The sequence below is a fragment of the Phalacrocorax aristotelis genome, chromosome 2, assembly GCF_949628215.1.
Source record: "Phalacrocorax aristotelis chromosome 2, bGulAri2.1, whole genome shotgun sequence".
In the NCBI taxonomy this organism is placed as follows: Eukaryota; Metazoa; Chordata; class Aves; order Suliformes; family Phalacrocoracidae; genus Phalacrocorax; species Phalacrocorax aristotelis.
Genome location: NC_134277.1, coordinates 115,800,607 through 115,824,804, shown reverse-complemented (window position 1 = coordinate 115,824,804; position 24,198 = coordinate 115,800,607). Strand labels below are relative to the sequence as shown.

The window sequence follows — 24,198 nt, the reverse complement described above, 5'->3', positions numbered from 1 at the left end:
CAACTTTCTCTTGATATTATGCGCTGCTGTCAGTGTTAGACGTAGAATCATAGAATTTCCTCATGAGCCCCTCTTTGTTATGGAATCTTATTATACCAATATATTATTTTATTAATCTCTTAGAAAGTAGCTGTGACTGTAGGCATGGAAAAAATCCTGTCAGTATTAAGCTGAGAGAATTTACTCTCCTCTTGCAGAGAGGAAAGGTTCTTCTGCCACTTCAATCTACCTAGCAGTTCATTTATTGCTCTAGTACATCTTCTGTGAGCTGCTGTCCTTCTCCTTAAACTCCAGCTACTACAGAGTTCCCTGGCAATTAAACAAACAATTGCCAGCATACTAATGATATGGTTTGAGGTGGTCTTGGGACCATTCAAATGTTCTGTTACATGCTCTATACCCTCTCTTGTAGGAATACAAGGTCAAAAATAGTGCCAGCCAAATGGTAGACTTATTAGGACTTGAGGGTTTTGCTCTGCTAGCATTGGCAACAATTGTCATGGCTTTTGAAACAGGGGCTATTGTTACCAACACTAGCGGAGCAAAGATGGTGACAGAAATAACAAAATGCCCATTAAGGGCTACAGAGTGAAAGCTGAACTATTGATGTAATTGTGTGTTTTGTTGGGTGTTTTTTTTTTTCCTAAAAGTACACTGAATTTGGATTGGAGATGTCATCAAGAAGCTAACCTCTCTCTGTAGAAAATAGAGGAGTGTGCTTCCTGGAAGAGCTTATCTCTTCTGTATTTTAATAAAATGCTCATGGCTATTCTCAGCCTTTCTCATACCCCACAAACAGTTTTGTGCATGCGGTTTCTGGACATAGCATGACTGTAAAGTGTTTGGAGATGCTTTTGGCTTGTAAAATCAGATGGTTGGAGAAATCTTCAGAACTTATCACACTATGGTTCTGGAACAAGTTGTGAAGACTTTTGTTAGGAAGACCATATTCAGGAGAATTCTGGGTTATTTAAAGAATAGAGTTGTAACACAAAGGAGGTCTTCTATCAAGTAATGTGCACACTCAGAGCTGTTCATTGATTCCACTTGGCAGATTGGATTGGAGTCAGGAAAGGACTTGAAGTCTTCTCTTGCTTCTAATTCTTGATGAGTGTAAGGTCAGAGAAGTCTTTGAAATTTTCTCCTATTGTTTCTTTTTTGTCCTAAAATGCCTTCAGGCTCTCATAACAGAGCTTTTATCCTTTATGCGATGTATACGTAACACTATTTCCATCAGTAGTTTGGACTTGAGATGTAATCAAGGATGCCATTTAGAGGAAAAATTGGAATGTTATGATGCTGGTGGTGCTGGAGCTGCTTCGGTTCTGGGACTGCAACTGTAAATGACTCCTATGTAACCTTCTGTACAGTGCAGTTGATTTTTGGCTAACATCAGGGAAGAGTTGGGATGGCTGTATTGCTCTTGACCTTACCTTTTCTTTTGGTCATTACAACCTCCTCTTTGAGCTCCCTGCAAAGAGGGGAGTCAGATCAACTTCACCTTCAGGTGAAGAATAGTTTCTATCATAGCTCTGTATAGATTCATGGGAGAGAAGGGTCTGAGAACCCTGGATTCCATAGGAAAGAGAAAAGGTATTTTTTCATCTATACTTTTTCATTGCAGCTTGACAAACTTGTAGACATGGTCTGGAATAAAAGAAAAGATTGAATAAAATCGTGTATGTGCAGATTGGGAAATTTCTTCCCAGGTTTCTGATGCCTTGGGAGTAGAAGCTTAATTTTCCATTTAAGATTCAACCAGAACAGGCAGCTGAAGATTTTCCTTTAAATCAGGCTGTGTTGTGAGAGGTTGACTAACTGTACCAAAGCAGGACGTCTTTAATTTTCGGTCTTGTGTGCTTCAACACCAGCAAGCTTACCTTCCAGTGGTATTACATTACCCACATTTTGTGGGAGGAAATAACAGTATCCAACAAAGGTGTATTCTTAGAAACAATTTGATGGAATGGTAAGCTTTTTTCTGCAAGAGGAGTCATCAGCCAAGTCTTTACATTTAATTTAAAAAAACCTTGTCTTACGAAGTGATGGGTTAGCAAAAGTGGAAAAAATGAAATACGGCTGTGAGTTTTTGAAGAATTACTTTCAAAAGTATCTGATGTTTTCACAAAATGTGTTTATTTTCTCTGGGGAGTTGGAATCAACATAACCTTTTTCTTAACTATGGAAGGAGACAATCTTTTTTTTTTTAACAATAACTTGCGATTTTGTGATGAAGTTTGTATTTAAGATTAGACAATGTCCTGTAGATCTTGCTTGCCTTGGAATTGCATCGTGATAAATAGTTTTCAGGTATAATGAAGTGCAGCTTATCCATCCTAGAGCTATAGAAATGAGCTGTTTTATTAATTAAACCTCCTTTCTTCATCTGGAAGAAAGTAGAAGCGGTGTTAACCAAAAGAACTCATGCTTTAAGTTGAGCAACATACAGTTGAGCTGTATCCTCAGCTCTGCCAAACACAAGAATAGCTTAATTTTTTAATACAGGAGCTGGATGTCGGTTATCAGGATCTCATGTTCTTTACTGTTCAGATGAGTTAATTTGTTTTACTTCTACTGCAGAAGTGAAGAAGTACTCAAGGTCCAATAGGAAGAGGAGGAGCAACTAGTTGGGCAGAAGATAAAAGAAATAATTTTGTCAGGAATGCCCGTCCTGTCTATTTGTAGGTCTCAAGTTAATTCTTAAACTTGTGCAGTAGATATTTGCCTACCATAAATTACTTCATTCTTAATAGTCTTAGAAAATAACTGTTTATCCATTTGTCTTTGAGGTTGTGGAAAGTCAATCATTCCATTTAAATATTTTCCCTTGTTTGAGTACAAATCAAGTCTTGCCTGAAAAACAGAGAAGTTGAAATCAAAGTTGGTGAGCCATGTTATTCTTTCTTCCTCGTGGTAATGACACATCAACAAATAGGGGGCATCAGTGCAATATCAGACTGTGATATTGTCCTTCTGTGCTTCTGAATATTCTTGACTGTAGAACACAAAACAGATTTCACTTACAGGGTGGTGGTAGGGGACAAGAACCAAAAAAGAAAAGCTCTGCATAGAAGGAAGCCTTGTCTGTCCTTAAGATATAAATACAAATACAAGGTTTGGAAAACAAGCAGAGAAATGAGGACCATTATGATTAAAGATGATTTTTGGGGTTGAAATTGTTTGTTTGGCCTATGGTGACTTGCGTTAGGGCTTCCTAATTTCTTCAGACTTTTCATGGGACTGTTTTGAATTTCTATTTCCTGCATCTAAAGTAAGGAAGTACTTCCCTCCCCCCAGCCCCAGTTTGTGGATTTGATGGTGTGGAGGCAAGCTACTGTTGCTACTCTTTTTCAGAGGCAGGGATACTTCATTGGTAGTACCACAGTGTAGTTGAAAGACAGACTTCAAGCACACATGTGGCAAGTATCAATGACCAAAAAAGCCTCCACAAGATGACTTTTTAAACAAAGTCAAAAGGAAGGTGTGAGTCTGTTTATAGCATACCAGTGAAGATGCGGTGTTAAACTGTGCTATTTTAATGTAAGCCATTCCTTTCAGATTCTGAAGTATTTTGAGTTGGTTGTATTTTGTTTAGTTACATATGTTCCCACAGAGAGACAGGGGGACCTAATTTATCTGAACATAGACTTCTGACTGCAAGATACTGTTCTTAAGTAAAGAAGATTAGTTTCTCTGTGTATTAGTGTGTATTAGTACATGTGCCTAAAAATTATTTTGCTTCAATATAAGTAAACTTTTATAATGCCTTAACTTTTTTAGTAGCATGGAAACTTTATTGCTCATAATGTTCATTGGTCTCAAACTTCGCATAAACGATGTGGTAGGGATTTATTGTATTTTCTAGGGGGGGAAATTGGAGACAAATTAAGAAAAGCTTCATGAAATTTGATGTGTTTTATGGAAAAAGTTCAGCACGGCCTGACTGTTTGTTTGAACTCTCTTGTGTGTGTATACAAAGCTGTTGAAATGAAGATGTATGCATTTTAAACTGCAGCTAAACTTATAAACTACTAAGTGTCCAATGCTTAGCTGATAGTGCTCAGTTGTATTACAGGAGGCTGTTCCTGTTTGCCGTAGTTCTCAGTAGTGTAATCACTAGAGGAAAGGCACAAAGATCACTAAAATGTTCCATTGACGTAAATAATTTGAGGGTTGTAATAAAGTTCATTAGTTCTCTGAAATAATTCTCCTTCTTGTTACTTCCATATATTGAGTAGGTAGTGTTTTTCTACCTTAACAAATTTACAAGCAACTATTGCTTGCCTTTTAATTCTGAAGGTGTGCTTCACAGGTTTCCAGGAAAGCATTTATGTGAAAAGCTTCATCAATCACTTGAGGTCCTTGTTAAATAAATGAGTTGGCTAGAAAGAAAAGAGTTTATGTTCATGGTACTTTTTATGTGTGTGTATGTGTATATATATATCTATGCACACATATATATAATGCAAAATATGAAGTCCTGATGTGCTTTTTCCTTTAAAATAAAAACCCCTGCAAATTCAGCTGAAGTACTCTAAACTTCAGAAAAATTGTTAGTTTTTGTTTTCAATACTGTGAAGTTACAATTTCCTACTCTAGATTATGTTAGAAGAAACTATGATGAAAATATTTCTATACCCTGTGCGATGACACCGAAATGGGGTCTTCCAGGGATGGATACTGGGCCCCTCCTGTTCAACATTTTCATAAATGATCTGTATGATGGGATTGAAAGCACTCTCACCAAGTTAGCTGATGACACTAAACTGGGTGGTGAGGTGGACACTTCAGAAAGGAGGGCCACCTATAGAGACACTGAACAGGCTGGAAGAGTGGGCAAGCAAGAACTGTATGAAGTTTAACAAAGACAAGTGCACAGTCTGGGGTGACATAACCGAAGAGCCCAATACAGGGTTGCGTCTGTGTGGCTGGGCAGCAGCCTCACTAACCTGGGGTCCTAGTGGACAGCAAGCTGAACGTGAGTCAGCAGAGCACCGCTGCAGCAACAAAGGCAAACTGGGGCTTGGGCTTCATCTGCAGGGGTGTCACTAGAAGAGATGGCAACGTAATCACCCCACATGGTGCTGGTCAGGCCATGGCTGGAGTGCTGTGTCCAGTTCCCGTTGCCACAAGTCAAGAAAGACACAAGACAGACTGGAGAGGGTTCACAGGAGGGTTGCAAAGATGATCAAAGGGCTGGGGAACCTGCCTTGTGAGGGGAAGACTGAAGGAGTCCCCTTGGAGAAGACAAGGCTTGGGGGTACCTCATCATAGTATTTCAGTACTTAAAGGGCAGCTACAAAGAGGATGGAGGCTATCTTTTCACAAGGAGACACATAGAGAAGACAAGGGCTAGCTAGTACAAGTTGCAATGGAAGAAGTTTTGTATCTATATAAGGAAGAAACTTTTTACAGTGGGAAAAATCAATCACTGGAATGACCTCCCCAGGAATGTGGTAGAGTCCCCATCATTGGAGGTTTTCAAGATGCAACTGGTCAGGGTGCTAGATAATATGTAGGCTGCCTTTCCCGTGAAAGGTTGGGCCAGATGATCTTTTGAGGTCCCTTCCAACCTGGGTTGTTCTATGGTTCTGTGATCTGCAAGCTTTTGAGAAAATGTGTGTATAGTGTTTCACTGGTTAGTTTTCCTTTGTCTTTTTCTAGCTTTGGTTTCAAAGCATTGGTGTAGTTCTTGAATCAGTGCAACAATGTGTTTGCAGCAGTGCTGGTTAAGCGCATGGTAATTACATATACGTACCAATTACTTTCTCAGCCATAGCTATCAATGTCCCATTTTCAGAGGCAACACTATACAGGATATTATATCTATGCTGAGCAGCACAATATTAGTGCCATTTGTCTTATAACATCAGATCTGGTCAGAATAAAACAAACAAAAAACCCCAAACACCCAGACAGACTTAAGGAGAAAAAAAATCTTTAAATCCAGTGGTGTAAAGATATGAAAGAAACTCAACCACTAAATGCATATACACTGAATCGAGTTTCTAAATGAACAACAAAATAAACCGCTATTAGATATTTTCTTAAATATTTTTCATCCTGAATGGCAATTATAAATTGCAATTGTATTAGAATTTTAAAAAGAAAAACTATAGGAAAAGCAGCTCCTGTGGAATTAATTTTTTTGTTTGTGACATTTAATACCTTTTAAGTGAAGATGAACTCTGTCTGGAAGGAGGAAAAAAATATTCCCAAGATTTAAACTAGCAAGTTCAAATTATCCATTTAGTTTGGGGGAAGATCTCTACTAAGCTAAGAGAAACTTGCAAAATGATCAGGAGCAAGTAGGAGTTCTTATACCTTCGGTAGGTTTTGTCTAATGATGGCTTTAGGTGAGAAGTTGCTCAATTAGCATATAACTCGCCAAATTAAGAATTAGCATAGAATAAAGTTTTCAGTAAATGGGATGTAATTCTTTTCCATGAGCATGGCAGAAATACAGGTAATTGGGATTGTGAAAGATTGTTACCATATAGAGTCAACTGTAGCCAAGCAACAGTTAAGTTTTACTGTATGAAGATACACATTTTATTTGGGCATAAAATCATGACTTCTAATACACATATCAATACACTTTCAAAAGATAACTGAAGTAGTTGGTTGAATCTGGTGTCTTTCTGATGGAGCCCTAAGAATTAAAAAAAAAATAAATAAAGCCCAGACTGTGCTCTAATTTCAAGTGCATTTTTTCCCCTCATTTTGTCGACAGATTACTGTTCTGCAATAAAACTTAAAAGTGCTGGAGATTAACTTTAGGATTTCACTTTTACAATCAGACAGGTGTTAGGGTGATCTTTAGCAACAATCCCTGAGTCAGTGTCCATCAAGAGTGAGGTCACAGTCTTGCTGCGACAGCATCTCGTCTGTTTTGTAAATTGGTGTCGACTGCCCTTGTGCTAGATGCAGTAACTGTGGTACTTAGATATCTGTCTTTTAAAATTACCTTCCTTTTATGTTTTGGTTTGGTTTTTTTTGCTGTGAGGGGGCAACTACCATGATTAATAGCAGGAAATGTATTAGACGAAATAAATATGCATCAGAAAAACTGAATGGAAAGAGCAAATAAAATTCCAGCTAGTGCTTCTGGTTTTTTCTTGGTTGCGGTTTTGTAAGGCTATTGGCATTCTCCATTCACGTTTGAAGAAAGTAGCTGCTCCAGCATCTGCTGGGCCAAACTGGCAAATTCAAGCACTGAAGCTGTAGTGTGGCAAGGAAAAGAGATTAAATCAGGATATGTTTTAGTCATCCTTTTACTATCAGCTTTCTGTTTGTATTTCAACTATTTCAGAATACAGTGTGTTGATAGTTGAATCTTGACAGAACTGAAGACTTCAACCATGTTTATCTTTTAAGACACTTAAAAAGTATGCCTTTCCCTCTTTACAAAAAGCAGCAAATTTATTCTGAGGGTGGATAAAAGAAACGTAAGCTATAGTATCTTATTGTTGGCTTTGTCATTCTTAAGATCATCTGGCTCTGCATTTCTGGCTTTGGCATTTTGGTAATTAAAATCAAAAATGTGTTTTTGACATGCTCACGGTATTGAACAGTGTTTGGAACCAGTCAGCTTTTAAGTTTAACTTAATTTACTATTAACTGTTATGTCAAAACAGCGTGCGAGAATTCAGAACTACTCTACTCAGCTCTTTTTCTGAATTTTCTTGCTCTTGTTTTCTGGACAGACATGAATTTTCATGTTGGTTTTGAGATGGAATAACTTGTTTATTCGTAGATGGGTGTGTTTGGACTCAATGTTAATCTTCTGCTGAGTTCTTATTTCCTTACAGCAATATGTACAAAAAAGAGGTATAGTCAATGATATCATAAGTGACATAGTCCTCTTTCAACCTGCATTCTCATTTATGAAAATTGGCTTTTAAATGAGTCTGTTAAACTGGACTAAGTGTCATCTTATCTTCTAAAGAAGAAATGGTTTAAGATGTTTTTCAATGAGGTAAGATTATATAAGAGTTGAGATTTGTCATGTCATAGTTTGATAGGTTGAGAAAGGGACAAAATTGTTGAGAAAGGACCAGTTCACATGCTTGTCCCTTAAATCCAAATTGGAAGGCGCAAGAAAGAAAGGTTTAAACATTTGGATGAGATATGAACTTAAAGTTTATCCACAGTGATTAAAAGAGAGGAAATACAGTTCTTTTTTATTTGCGCCAATTCATACAAAGAGGTATATTGACTGAAGCAAGTAAGGGGGTTTTTGAGTGTGTTTTACATGATAATATTAGATGAAATGCTGTACTGCTTGTTTTCTCTGAAGACTTTGTCTTAAGCATAGAGCATTGCGTCATAAACTAATTTTAATTTTTCAGGTGCAAAAGTGTGCATGTCTCTGTCGCAGTTTTTGGCCCTTCTTATTTTTCCTGCCAAGCAAGTGATTTTTAAAATGTGAATCAGAATGAAAGTGATAGGTCAGGGTTTTTTGATTATTTTTCAGGGTTGGCTGTTTGGGATGTGTAAATGTGCGTATACGGAATATAGACACACACACTTTTCCTGCTGTTAGATGTTTCCTAGTGCCAAGTGGTTGTTTTTTTCCTCTTCTAAATCAAATTGCTTATCTGTAATTCAGAGTCTAGTTATCTTTAATAACAGAGTTTACTTCAGTGCCAGTGCGGTTTGTTTGAATACCACAAAAGATGTAACTGTTTTCTTAATTTCCTCTTAATTCTCCAAGCTAGGTAAGTATGTTCATTTATAAAATGGCCGTGGCTGGTTACAAGCATCTGTTTCCAAACTGTTTACGTGCATGTATTTATGTGGTTCTTCAGCAATTGGCTCTGCGGGTCCAGCAGGGACTTCTGGAAAGTGAAGTGCAGGATGTCTGACAAAAGTATAACTCTGAATTCTTGAGATGATACTGCTGCTCTTTAATTATGTTCTGGAATATCACTTGTTGATATTTTGTAGTATTTAGAAATTAGGAACCTGCTTTACTAGGTGTTTTACAAACACAGAGTTTATATGAATGGGAAGTAGCAGATACTACCTGACCTGACTGGACGTGGCTTTTGAACCACTGGTTTTATATATATATATATATATATATATATATATATATATATATATATCCACACCCACCCCCCCACCCCCGCCCCCCCAGGTATCACTAGTCCTTAGTTCATCTAGATTTCCAAGAAAGCAGTGCTGTTTTTATGGCTTTTTTTTTTTTTTATTGGATGCTGGAAAAATGCTTTCATAAAACAAATTCTGGCAAAAAAGACTCATATAGAAGTTGGATGCAAGTCAAATGTAGCCTTTCATTAGCTTTTGTTCTATTTTTTAGAAAACATGTTTTCATCAGTTTTGCTCTCTGCTTAATCAGAAACTAAATGACCCAGAATGGTCAGCGGGATGGAGGAACAGAAAATGTAATGTTAGCGTGCTCTGATTTGTTTCATTGTAGGCTTTTATGGTGTGACAAAAATATTGCTCGTCCTCATTTCCTGTAGAGATTAAGTTAATCAGCCCAAGCTCAGCCTTGCTCCCTTGTAAGGACAGGCAGGAGAGACTTTGACAAGATTCCATGGTAGTGGCAATGGTCCAGACAGCCCTGGCTCTCTTTCCTCTTGGGCTAAGATTTGTTTTCTCCCCTCTGCTAAATCCAAAAGAAAATCATGCCTTTGGAGGACTTATATCAATCTATTGCATCCTCTTTGGGTGGGGGGAATGTTTTTCCCAAGTTCTGAAGTGTTATATAGGAAGAATAGTATTAGGGAAGAGTAACTTTTTCATACCAATGTAGCTGGAAAAGTTAATGGAAGAGTTCTTTTTCAGCTATTTCTTAGCATTTTTTTATTTTTCATCCCTACGATAGCAGTATATAAGCTTGGTGAAAATACAGTGTGTTCTAAATGTTGAATACCACTGTTTTATGAAGTTCTGCTGTCTGTGCCTCATGCTTGAGCAACTGCATTGGAAATGCTGGGGCATAGTTTGTTTCTTGGTATATGAAGTCAATGGCTTTAGCCTTGCTCAAGCTTGAGTCTCAAGGCTTGAAAGGAACATAGCAAAAATTATTTGCGTGTCCCTAAACAAACTTGCAAACCTAATAAGCCACATCATCTTCTGGCCCTTTCAAAATTAAAAGTGTTAGATCTTACTGATTAATTTATAGTAGTTCCTTTCTTCCTCTAGTCTTGAAATACTGTATTTGAAAATCCCAGGTGAACTGACTTGTGTTCTTGCAGTCTTACATATGATTAAATCCTTACTGTTTATCATGTGGGAAACTTGCTATTGGAAAAAGCTACCCTAAGTTTCCATGGACAGCTTTGGTTCTGTCCTGTCATTTCAGTACTGGGATATGGAACCACATTTTAATGTAGGTTTTTGATTTTGTGGTTACATCTCTCTTTTTTTACATGCAGTCCAAAGCATTAAAGATTTTAGTCATGACTGTACTATGGTCTCAGAAAGGGTAGAAGTAGTGCTTAGAATAGATTGGTTTTAAATGCTCTTAAAGGATTTCTTACCTGAAAGTAGTCACTATTAATGGCTTGAAAATAAACATCCAGTATTAATTAAAAATTGTGTTACTAATGGCATTGTCTGTACATGTTACCATTTTTCCTTCAGGTGGATTTTGAAAAAGAGAGCATGTCTCTATCACACCTTTTTTTTTAGTTGCTTAAAAGTAGTGGGTAAAATTGTGTTGTTGTAGGTCAGTTTATATATTTAATGCATTAGATTCTGAAATCTGGAAACAATTTGTTAGAAGAAGTGCTTCGTTCTATATTAGCAGTGCAAATCCCTGAAAAATGTGAAAAACTTGCTGTTTTGTTCCTCTTAGTAACAAAATCTGTCAATTCTGAACAATCTTAGTACTTGGAGGTAGAAGTATAACATGTCTGTATCTAAAATAATTCTCATGGCATTTTTATTACCTTTTTTAAAAAAACACATTAAAATAATACTTGTGGCTATACTCATAATGGGAAAAAAATAAATATAGAAAAGCAGTGGGGTTTTGTGTAAACAAATCTTCTGCTTTCTGAAATTGAAGGGTTTTTTAATCAATACATGAAAAAATTGTCCGTGGGTTTTGCTAGGGTTTGCATTATGAGACTGCATAATCACAAATTCTTAAGTAGTGTTAAGTTCTTGATTAGTTGCATATTTCAAATATCTGTTTGACGTGTGATTGCTTGTGATGGAATGTTTATTGCAGAAATGTAGCTAGAGCTCTGACAGGAGATTGCACAGTCAGAGAGCTTCTCAGAGTTGATATCCTGCTTGACTCGTGCCCTTGGGTGTGTTCTTTTTTAGACTGTGGGTTGCACTGACAGTAAAGAAAGGCGTATAGCTTTACAAATTACTATTTCAGTTTCTATAAAGTGTTTTTAGTGTAGTTCTTTCATAACCTTCATTTTTGGACTTCTGTCATGGCTATTTACCTCTAATTGAAAGAGTGTTTTGACTTGTTCTGAAGTGTTAGGGAAGAATTTCCATTTTCAGGGGAGGGGGGGAGGCAGGAGAGATTTTGTGTAGTGTTTCCAGACTGCTGGAAAAATTATGATGTTCTTGCTCTTTCTTGGAAAGTTATTCAATTAATTGTCTGACCTCTGCTTAAAAAATTAAGTACTTTTTGTCTTTTAGTTTGTAAAGCCTCTGTCTTCAGTCACTGTGTTCTTTTTTTGTGGGCTATATGGTATTACTAGTTAACAGAGGGTTGGGGTTTTTTTTCTTTGATAGAGCTTTTTGAAAAGTCTTTTCTAAGGCATAGTTATTGAACTAATAATCTTCAGAGACTGAGTCGTCAAGGCTAGAGATAGAACTTGCCTTTTTATTGTTTTATAGTTTACAGTTAACACACATTTTTTTGCAGCAAACAGTTCAGGTAGGTGACAACAGGTGCTATGTGGCTGATGAGGTATTGTTGCTTTACAGAAAAATGAGTTACATTTCCGCTGACTATGCTGCAAACTTTGCTGGTAATGTTTTTTTGCTTTTGGGTTTTTTTTTCATAGCAGAGGTAAAACTCCAGACAAAGGTATAATGGGGCTGCTAGAGGAATTCAAGCTATTGATGGGACAATTTACTCTGCTTTCACCATAATGTGTTAAGCTAAGATATGTAAAGTTGCTTTCCGTAATAAACAGCTTTTACAAGAGCTAATGCGCTTTTATGTATGTTGTTTGCGATAATGTGTTATGTTTCTTCTTATGAACATGTTGGTAGCCTGTGAATTCCCATCTCATCCAACTGACTAAAGCTAACTTCCCGAAATCTTGCTTCAAGGATACCTGCCTGGAGAAAATCTGAGAGGCAGACAGCAATTTTCTAAGCAACAGATGTGGAGTGGGTTCTGTTTCCTTTGCTAAATACCACTGTTTGTTAATGGAGTTGTGCAGTTGCTTTCCCTTCTTCGAAGTCTTTACCTGATACCTTGCAGGCTGCTGCCCAAAGAAGCCGAAGACTTTTGAGCTGGGACTGGAACAGTTTCTCTTTATTCTTTCAGATCTCTGATCTGTTTCTCTTCTATACCATTTTACTGAAGGGAAGTTACGCACCGGTATTGCATCCATGCTGTTAATTTTTATCCATATTACTTTTGCTTCCTAGTGAGCATTCCTTTGAGCGTTGGCTCCCATTGGTCTAAATTGGTAGTTACAGGGGTGTGTGTGTTTAAAATGAAAATGTTAGGGCTTCTAAACCAGAAGTGGTAGATCTATATGTGCTGCCTGTGGAAGAATCTGTCCTCTCAGGATAACCAAGAAAGCTGAGGGGACTTCAAAGGATTTTTGCTGATGTAATTCACAAGTGAGATTTGGCGCTTTTTTTGTGTTTCCTTTAATTTTCTTTAGTAGCTACTTAACATTTTATGTGGTGGACCAGGGCTTGCTTAATATTTTTTGTGAATATGATAACTTTGAGAACTGGAAAGGACGTAAGGTCACTTTTTCCCCCCACGAGGTATTTAATGGATAGCATTACCCTGCTCTGTGTCAGGTTGGCTGCTCATCTCTGGTTGCAGTTGTTACAGGAGCTGGGATGTCTAGACCTATAAGGCACTTCCTAATGCCAGGTGCTGACCTCACTGTGGAATGCTGCTTTCATGGTAATAAACATTAGTCAGTTCTTTCACTGTAGTCCCTCTTCTTTTAACACTATTTAAATATATATGATTTAAGTGTGCTTGCGTTCAACACATTTAATACAGTTTTATTGAAAAGGGCAGTTTAAGCTGTACTTACACTCTATTTAATCCTAGCATGAGACAAATATGGCTTGATAAATCATTTAAACATAAAGTATGCCATCTGTTTTCTTATTTTCTATACATTAAAGTATCAAGAATCTATGTAGCCCTCCAGATAGTTATATACAGCTGTTTTATCTTTCTGTGTAAGGTATTCTATTGATGGCAGAATGCTCTGCATTTGGTATGGAAGCTTTGTAGTTCATGAAAATTTTGCCCACAGAGCATATCAACCCATGCAAGCAAACCTTTTTTTAAGGAAAATAAGCTGCAAATATCCAGAGATCTCACTTGCTGTGAAATTAAAGAATATAATTTGACTTCATAGCAATCAGCTTTTGCTGCTGTTACACATCTCCCTGAACTATTTTCAAACTATATCTATTGTACCTCTTGGTGATATTTTGATCTATATTCTTCATCTCCCTTGAAGAAACTGCGCTCTCATCTGATAGTTGTTCTTAAAGATGTAATATTACCTGGAATTAATTCTCATGCTTAATTGAAATAATAAACCACTAATGTCATAAATTACATTTTGGCTGTAAAGACTATTAACCACAATAAAATACCCTAGTGTAGTGAAATTAGTGTTGTAATATAGTGTTAGAAATTTGAGTTTGGAGGGGAGTAAAACCCTTACTGAAATACATTGTCTGAAATGCATCTTCAAACAATGTGAATTTTCCATAATTTTAGGCATAAAATAGTGCCTTGCCTAGGTGGCATTCAGAACAGATCTATGGATCCAAGGTTCCTGCATCTAGTCAGTGGACAGAGAGGGGCTCTGGTGTGAAGGAGCTGTGACTTGCCCTCAGTTTTATTGGAAACCTGAGACTTGTAGGCTCTCTGAATTATATGCGTACTGGATACTGACAGTACTCTTGCATGCTTAGTGTACATAAGTTGGTTTCACAGGTTTGCACTGCATTTTTAGTTTATTCTAGGATATGTTTCAGGTGGTAAGATTCATTGCTGCAGTGTCAAAACAGCAACACCTGGAAAAACTATATATGCCTGTGAAAGAGCATTACTACTTGTATGTATACTTGTCTGTAGACTTGCACCTGAGGCTTTCTTCAGAGCTAATATGGATGTTAGCAATATTGAGAGGTCTGTGGGCTCTGGTGTTAGTGACAGCATGTATTTTGACATATATATGTGTGTGTTTCAATCTGTGTTGAGATACTGATATTAATTCATAATTTACTGAGTCATGTAGTAAGTGTATACTCTAGGAACTTGTCAGTAAAATGTTGAACAGTTGATGTTTGAACAGAATGCAGGTATGTGTACTTATCTATGTAACTACACAGAATGTGTTATAGGTGAAGCTTGCAACTACACATGAAATAACTTCAAAAAGGCTGAAATTAAAGCAATAATCTGTACCGCTTTCAATAATCCTGCCTTGAGGTTTCAAGATCTCTTTATTGAGATTTGAAATCTTTACTGAGTTAAACTCTTGGCTCTTAACTGAGTTTAAAAAAAAATTTCTTTGTGAAAGGCTATGTATTTAACCTAAATTTGCAAAAGCTTTTTATGCGTGTTGCAAGATATTAGGAAGTAATGAGCTCTGTAGAATTGTATCATGCTGGCAACAAGAATGGGCGATGAATCAAGCGCCTTGTACTCAGGCTTATATGTCAGTTTGTATACTTTGCCTTGTCTAATAATGTAATGAAGATTCTTAAGTGAAGTGTCTTAACTCTGTCTATGTTGGCTTGTCCACTTTAAAGATGAAGTACTAAATTGCAGTTTTCTGTTCTCTGGACAGCAAAATAAATGAGTGAATGATTAATCTAAAAGTAGGCAGAGGGCTATTTTGTGTACTCGGTTAGAGATAGATAAATGTAGTACTCTTGGCACTGGCCTGAAAGTTGTCTTTCAAACAGTGTTCTTGCCTGAAACTAGTGAGCTGTATAGATCTACTTAGTACTTGTTTCTCAGGCAAACTTACTTAAAAAAAAAATAAATTAATATTAAATTACTAAAAAAAAAAAAAAGTATTAATGTTGGGGACCAGAGGAAAGTCCTGCGTGTGTGTTTCTCCTTACCAATGAAGTGGCAGTAGGGTATTCCCCAAAACAGTAAGTATCAAAGAGGGGTCCAGGGTTTTATCTTGGTTCAGTCAGTGGCATTAGAAAAAGTCTGTTCTTGTCACAAAGGAGGTATGGCTGCTGTGGACTTTTTGGAGGGCTGAAAAACTTGAATCATGCAAATCTAAGCCTTGTAATGGGTTGTCTTGTTCATCACTTGCCTCACTGGTAGGGAGTTAAAAGATATTTTGATAGGATAATTCATTGCAGGAACTAACTTTATGCAAACCAAAAGCATAGCTTGATGTTGTAGATAAAATGGAATTGTTTAGATTGGAAAGGACCTCTTAAGATCATCTAGTCCAATACCTTTGCTCAAGCAGGGTCAGCTAGAACAGGTTGCCCAGGACTATGTCCAGTAGGCTTTGAGTATCTCCACAGCTGGAGACTCCACAACCTCTCTGGGCAACCTGTATTTAACCACCTTCACAGTTTAACAAAAAAAAAAAAAAAAAAAAAAAAAAAAAAGAAAGAAAGAGAAAAAAAAAGGTGTGTTTTCTTGTGTTCAGATGGAATCTCATGTTTTTAATTTGTGCCCATTGCCTTTCATCCTGTCAGCAGACACCATTGCGAAAAGCCTGGCTTCATCTTCTTCATTCCCTCCCGTATTATACACATGGGTAAGACTCCTCCCTTGAGCCTTCTCTTCTCCAGGCTGAACAGTCCTAGCTCCCTCAGCCTCATAGTATGAGAAATGTTCTTGTCCTTTGACCATCTTTATGGACCTTTGCTGAACTCATTCCAGTATGCCCATGTCTGTCTTGTACTGGGGAGCCCAGAACTGGACACAGCACTGCAGGTGTGGCCTCACCAGTGCTGAGCAGAGGAAAAGGATCACGTCCTTCGACCTGCTGGTGCAATCCTCTGCCAAATGCAGTGAAGGCTACCTTTGATGTGAGGTCATGCTGATGGCTAATGGTCACTTTGTTGTCTACCAGGACCCAAGGTCCTTGGCAGGGCTGCTTTCCAGCTGGTCAGCTCCCCGCTGCAGCATGACTGGTGCCTGGTGCAGGACTTGGCATTTCCTTTTGTTGAGCTTCATGAGATTCTTTGCCAGTTTTTCCAGCTTCTTCAGGTCCCTCTGGCAATTCAAAGATCTGACAATTCAGAGATTTGATATGCAAACAATTAAAATAAACTTTTTTTTTTTATGATTGAGTTGAGGTATTACTTTTCATGTGTGTTTGAAAATTGGATATAAAAACTAGCTTCTTGCTTACACCACTTAAATAGGCTCTCTCAGTTTTGGTAGTTTACTGCAGAGACCACTTATAATGACAGGGCGTTACGACAAATTGTGATGAACACATGAAAATCAAGATCAGTCAGGTTTGTCGATTTAAAGTATGGAGGGAAGCTTTAGTACTGCAGAAATAATTAGAAAATGACTACAATACAGAAAGTAAAATATGGGTAGAGTTGTAGATGTTAAGATTTACTTTGGTCTCTCCAAAAAAGGAAAAGTAGCAAAGACTTTAAATTTGGGTAACTGCCAGTTAGTCCAAGGAATGCAAATTTGGTATGTTGGTAATACCCATTAAGTTTGGTTTTGTTTTTTTAGTTCTTTGAATGCTAGATAAATAGTAAAATAAACAAATGCCTCAATAACAGAGTTTCAGCTGAATTTAATACACTTTTATTTATTATAGGCTTCCCCTGGATGATACTATGTCATAATGAAATATGTGTGAAGTAAAAAAACTCAAAATATAAAGATGCTATAACTATACCCTGATAATGTAGATCATATACTGTATTTTTTACTTTATATCACTTATGAATCCTGAGATAATGTTTTGCTGAATTGAAGTTGCTTGATGGAGTATATTTTGAAATATCCTAACAGTTAATTTTGCTCTAAAATTACATTAATATTGATTCATACATCTGAGTAAAAACGGCATTGCATAATTGTAGTGAGTGTTCAGATTAAGGAATGTAGTTACGGAGTGCAGCAGTCCAGTATAGTCATGGTAGGACTGACAGTTTTTGATGCATTATGACTTTGGAAATAGGTACAGTCAAAACGTGTGTGTGGGAAATCCACTTAATGTTGGACTGCGTAAGTCAAACTGAAGAAAACCAGTACATTTTAGTGGAATCTAATGAAAATAAGTTAGCATAATGGCCTGAGAAATGCAATGCTAATAGAACATGTAGTTAATGTCTATGTTAATGATAACTTTTGTGTTACTGCAGTCTGTATTTTTAGAAAAACTGAACGGAAAGTAAAGGAAAAGGCTGTTGCAGGAATTTTTTTTGCACATTTCTTAATACAGAAGCTTAGAGGAGTTCCTATACTGGAATCCTTCTTTATAGGTTCATGCTGCAGAATCTTTCAAGCTAAAGTGGTACTAGAAAAGTTTTTTGGACAAAATGACACAAACAGTAAGATTGCTGAGATGCTGAGACTAGTTGATATTTATCCATCTTTTTAGTAATTGATTGTGTCTCATTAAGGCATGTAAGTGTGTGCGTAACCTTAGTGTTTATCTACATTTGTGCTTAAAACTGTTTGTACAACCGTGGTAAGGAAGAATGTAAATCTGTAGCTTTTTTATTATTTTTTCTGCTGAAGAAAAAAATCTTGTGGATAATGCAGGAGCCCCCAGCCCAGTAGCAGAACAGGTAAGCCTACAGGTGTTACGATAGGGAAGAGCTAATGCATGTATTGCAGAGTAAAGTCATGGTTTGCAAACCTAGTGGAGCTCCTTTAAGTAATTGCTGAGTATGAGGATAACAAAAAGCTTTTGATGAGGCTCTTCATTTAAGCTTTTTATCGGAACTAAACTGCTGTGGGCTAGGCTTGTTTGTGGATGGATAAATGAATGAAGTGAGAGCCGATCGCTTTATTCAAAACAGAGGTCTGTAAGGGGGTCTAACAGGTCTGTGTTACTTCACAGTTACAAGTGATCTAAAATGGTGAATAATGATTAATTAATGATGACAGAGTAGTAAAAATTAAAGCTATAGCAAAGCATAGAAGAAATATATTTGGTGCCTGGGTGATTAAAAGTGGTAGGTGAAATTCAGCATTTATGAATGTTGAGTGAGTGCATGGGAGCAAAACCTCTCATCTTTATGTACTTGTGTTGTTGAATGTCGAACTAGCTTCGATTTATAGTACCTAGTTTTGTGAAAGAATTAATTTAGTACACAGTGGCTATAAAAATTAACCAAATGTTTCAGTTAATAACTTAAAATTTAATGAAGAACAGAACAGGAAACACAGTACTGCATTGTGTACTTATGGTGTGCTCACAACTTAAATACTCTCTGCAGTTCCCCCCCGCCCCCCCCACCCCAATTTAAAAGTATGTAGTGGAAATAAAGAAAGAACTGGAGGGCGGTGGTAGCGGGAATTGGAATAGCTTTCATACGAGGATAATTGGAAGAGAGATGACCAAGGAAGAATTGATGGAAGTGTGTAAAGCAGTGTCTTGGAGCAGGTGGATAAAGAGTCATCGTTCCTTTTGTGACCGAAGAATGGCAAGCTCGAAGTGGGGTACACTTTCAGTGTTCTCATTCAGAGGTGGAATTCATGTCTATGTGATGCCGTAAATGCAAGAGACTAAAACAGATAAAGAAAATGTTTAGACAAAATCACTGAAGAGAATTCTGGCTAGAGCTGTTAACTATGACAGTGCCATTTCTGGCTCACAGATACACCCGAGTGGTACTACCATATGCTGGACTTGTTCATATCCTCCTTCCTAGACACCCTTATTGTCAGCTCCAGAGGCAGTATATGCTTCCAGACTGACCTTTGATTTTACTCCATATATCTATTTTTTTGTAACTTGTAAGCATGGAGTAGTAATGAATGAAACGAAACCAGCAGAATAGATGGACACGTTGGTTTCATATGGAAGAACTGTCTGCACATTGTAATGGCTCCCTAGTATGCCTCTTTTTAATTTCAGGATAAAATGAGGTATTTTAAATAGATTATCTTTGGAAAAGGTGTCTTTTAGTAGGTTACAAAGTATTTATCTCTAAGTTGTACTTAGCCTGCACAGCTTTATTTCTACATCTGTCTTGAGTCCAAGTTGTTGGCCTCTTATTCTCTTATTTATATTACTGACCCATTAGGTAGGTAGTCCAGTATGTTTTTTTAATTGTGATTTGCTTTACTTTTTCATCATCAGTGTAAGTCCAAAAAGATGATCCTTTAATACAGTCAAGATGCAAAACCTGACTTTATTTAAGTGCTGTGAAAATATTGTGATGCTTTTCTTGATTTTTATCATTTTCATTGTAATGTTTCTTAGTTCAAACTAAGCCACTGTATGGAGAGGTAACTTAAAACAGGAATGTTTTTAGCAAATTTAATGTCATCCAGCCTTTAAAGTAATTCTGATTATCCTTGTAGTTTTACTTCCTTCAAATTCTAGTATGATTTTACTGCTTATTCTCATTATATAGGGAGTAAATAATTTCTATCTCAGGCACTTCAAAAGTGAGGACTGCAAGCCTATAAATAATGTTCATTTGATAGCATTTTATTTTTTATAGCTTTAAATCTCCTATAGACTGAGGGGGAAAAATAGGTTTGAATTTGAAGCAAGGGAACAAAGGCTAATCTTTTAATCTAGATCAAGTGTGTTCTCTAATATATATTCCTGGAAAATAAGCTTTCAAAAAGCTTATACTCTAGCTTTCCTTCAGGCATAGTTATTTGATGGATGTGATGGTCAAAGACTGATGGATCAGCTTTCAATTCTATATTGCATAATTTTATAACAGCTGAAAATGGTCAAATTAGGTCTAATCAGTTATGAACTGATCAGATCAAAGATATCTTTGACCTAATATCTTACTTCCAACAGGTCAATAACAGACAGCATAGGCATGTAGGTACAAATGAGACAAGTAAGTAACAAGTACCTCCCTGGCGTGCTTTGTTAACATTGTCAATTTGTATTTCCTTTCTATTTTTGCAGTTGTCACTTAAACATTACCTAGTTCGGAAAGAAGACTGCCTAATTCTGTTTGATTCTTCATGATATAATTCCCTAGAATACTTGGCCATTTTTCATTAGATACGATATCTGTGGTTTTCAATCAAAATACCTGGTTTAGTTTTTCTCTGGGAAGACGCAATCCACTAAAGAATCATGTATACCTGTTGTAAAATTTAGACTTAAGATAAAAGTCAGGAAGTTTATGGCACTTAACAAGACCTTAAAACTATCTTCTTCTTTGTTATAGTTGTATTTTTCTGGGTGTTTGGGTTTTTTTTTGGGGTGGGTGGGGGTTTGGTTTGGTTTGGTTTTGGGGTTGTATTCTGTGGTAGTAATGCCAGATGGGCCTGTGACTGTTCATTCATAGATTTAAGTTAGAACGTATAAAGCCAATACCTTGTTAATGAAAATTCCCTCTGAATTCAGTGAATAAAATGAATAAATTTCCATCATTGTCCTACCAGTTGCCACTTAATGTTTAAGTGCCTACTGTGTGATACGCTGTGACTTTTTAACATTATTGAACTTTATTAGAGCTGCTGTTTGTTCTTTTCATATCTGGAAAAAATTATTTTGTCATGTAAATGTGGAGCTAATTAAGGTAGTTAATAAGTCATAGAAGTATATTTCGTTTGGGATGGATGGAAATTAAGTTTTGAAGAGTCCAATGGAAGTGGAGGAGTAACAGCTGTTTCATGTAACTGCTAACTGAATCATTACATAAATGTGGATTATTTAATTTGTATGGAAAATTGATAGGGACAACTGTTTTTATCTTGTTTCTTCAATTAGCAGCATGTGTAATTATTTTTCCAAACACTTAATTTTGCTCATTTGTTTCTGGTTGTTTGTTGTTTTGTTTCTCCCCCCCCTCCCCCAGGACGGATTAGATGCTTTGGTATATGACTTGGATTTTCCTGCCTTAAGAAAAAACAAAAACATTGATAACTTCTTAAACAGGTGTAAGTATTTAATGTTTCAGTTCCTAAATAACAAAATATTACAAATGCCAGCAAAAATAAAAAATAAAAGTGGTTTTAGCTTTTTGAAAGGCAACTAGGGATTTGGGGTGCATGAAGTTTTTGGGTGCAAGATTCTGAATATTTATTTCCCCTATAGAAATCTAATCACCAGCAATTGAATGTCCAAGTTTGTTGCCATTGTAAATGGCATTGTTTTCAGAGGCACAAAGCCTTTTAAGAGAAAGGCTTGTTATCTTTGTCATTGGCAACCTTCTGGATTCCCATAGCTTGCTTTGAAATTTCATATGCTCATATATAATAAGAAATTAACAGTAAAATGACATAACATGTATACAGCATCAAGAAATCATATTAAAAATTTGTTCACTGACAGACTGGAGCATGTGTTTTGTAGACTTTTAGTGTAAAAGGTCTCTTTTCATTCCTCCATAAACTTCATATACTGCTGTATTTACTTGTGCATGCAGCTGATATGTCTGCATTCTTCTTCTCTGTATTTACACTATATTTTTCCACTACAAGATTTCCTGCACGTTCTACCCTGTAATAAAATTTTAAATTAATAATTTTGATTTGTTTTTAATTGAAGTCATAGTTCTGTAATTTTTTGTACTTAGAAAAAAAACCAACCCCAAACCAAAAAGGCAAGCCTTGAAATTAAACTAATGTTACTAGGTTTTTACCAGCTTAAGCATCTCAGTTAAATGTTGTAATGAATGGCTTTTGTGGCAAATATAAAGTAATTTAATTAAAATAACTTTTGTCTTTGCTTCATTGAAAACTATGTTTTTGTTTCTGTTTCCAAGGTGTTTTCAAATAGTTTACTTGGTGCAACTGTAAGCAATGATAGTAAACTTGTGGGTTTTATTTTATATTATTCCCCATTTGTGGGAATATATGAATCCACTAGATCTACTTGATGCCTCACGTGCACGGAAACTGGTGGCTGAAGGACCTAGTTTCAAATCTTCTGTTTAACTTTTCACAGTTCAAACTATATTTGATATCGTACATTGTGTACTGAGTTATTTACAGAGAAGGCGTGGTGAAACTCTTGGAGAAAAGAGAAGTTGTATTAGGCAAAGGAAATACTCATTGCAACAGATAACTTGAATGTAATTTTTATGAATAGTGAAATCCTAGTGAGTCTCGAATAGCCTTCCTTTTGCAATTGGGGCTGAGTGAAGGAAGAGAAAACTTAGTTTTATGGTCTGACAATGAATATCTTGTAGGTGTAAATTATATACTGTGCAAGATGTGACCTGAAGTAATATGAAGGTGGAGAATAGACCGTATTATTTCACTTCAAACTGCCTCTAGAACACTAATCTTGCTGTGTTTACTGAAATATGAAAGCAAGCTGTGGATGTGTGAGTAGTGTCCTTAGAGGGAACTGTGAAGCCTAGTTTGTCTCGTATTTCTATTAAAAAAAAAAAAAAAAAAGGACATATAGGAACATTTTCATATTTATTTTAGTTCTAATAGAAAACTGTTTAAAATATCTTTTTGCAGTATTAGCTATCCAAACAGTTTGCACCATTGTTCTAGAACTTAAAAATAAATTTTGAGATTGCAAATATAATGGGAGCTTGCTTCCTTTATTTTATAGAGTGATTGCCCTATAAGCCAGTCCTTATACCCTTTTATTTTTCTCTTGTTTACATTGTATATTTGTGGAGCCTCCAAAATCTGCTTCTACTGCCTAAAGTCATGAGGGTTGTTTTTGCAAATGTAGAACCTGATGAATATTCTACCATATAGAGTTAAAAGAATAAATAAATCAATATTAAAGATGGCTGAGAGTCCTACTTTGCAGCAGGGCCTCAGTTTATTTCAAGACAGCATCTAAGCTTATAATCAAACTTCAGGGCAAGTTGGAGAATGCAGTCGTTTGCCATGGGAGCTACCCTACCTGTTCATACCGTGTAAGCTGTTAGTGAGAGATAAGGAACTGCCTATTTAAATATGCTGCAGCCTGATAAACCTTGTTTAACAGATTTTAGCATATGGAGGCTGAATTTTCAACACTGTTGTTACTGTAACATACTGTCTGAAGATAATCAAGCACTAGTATGTCTCTCAAGCAGTAAATTGCAATTTGCAACTGCTCAGAAGCCCGGTTTACATTATTTAGAAATCTTTAGTTTAGATTGCTCTTCAGACATATTTTCCTTAGTTCAGTTTTGGCCATAGGTGAGGCTTGTGATTGAAAACCACTTAAAGGATTTGTACTGTGCCAGGCTTTCTTTTGCGAGATTTCCTGTTGTGAGGTTACTAGGCAGTAAGTTCACAATAACTAGAAAATTGTTGTTGTGAGAATTGCTGCATTTTACTTCCTTGCAGTCTTACTCATCCTCCACTATAGGTCAGTTTTCACCAGGGCAAATAAGGCAATTCATTATTTTTTTTCAAATTACTGAATATTTTGATCCTTGTGTGAAATAATTTGTCAGAATTTACCATTTCAATATATTTTATTGAAATCAGCTAGTGGTATGCTGCATTGTAATGGGATGGCATTACATTAGACAGCAATGCCATGGAGTACTTGTTCAAACAAAGCTATGTTTGTTCTTGTTGCAGCAATAAAATCTTACTGAATTTTAATTGTACATATGCTGCTTTTGTTTTAGACAATGGCCAGTGTAGGTAGAAATCTAACAGTAATTCTGTGTTGTCTGCCTACTAATTTTTTTTTAAATATGAATTTAAAAAGTGACATTTCTTCTTCTTTCTCTTCCCCTGTCCTTCGTTATTTCTAAGCTTGGCTTTTAAGTTTAGAATATTATTTTTGAAAACAAAATATCATTGCATAATTTATTTTATTAGATGCATATCTGTTTTAGTAGATGTTCCTTGCTTTTAGAAATGCTGAAGCATGAAGCTTTTCCATGTAATCTCATGCTAGTGTT

At 36.4% G+C, this 24,198-nt stretch overlaps 1 protein-coding gene across 2 annotated transcripts in view; it reads left to right on the top strand.

Moving 5' to 3' along the window:
* The window catches only part of ROCK1 (Rho associated coiled-coil containing protein kinase 1), a 90,604-nt gene that overhangs the window by 9,999 nt on the left and 56,407 nt on the right, over positions 1–24,198 (top strand). Inside the window, exon 3 of one of the 2 annotated variants that reach the window (XM_075084790.1) lies at positions 21,184–21,265. The exons of the other annotated variant lie outside the window; for it this stretch is intronic. Within the exon in view, the coding sequence (XP_074940891.1) occupies positions 21,184–21,265 (82 nt within the window). The remainder of the gene's footprint in view (positions 1–21,183; positions 21,266–24,198) is intronic. 2 annotated transcript variants of the gene reach the window in all.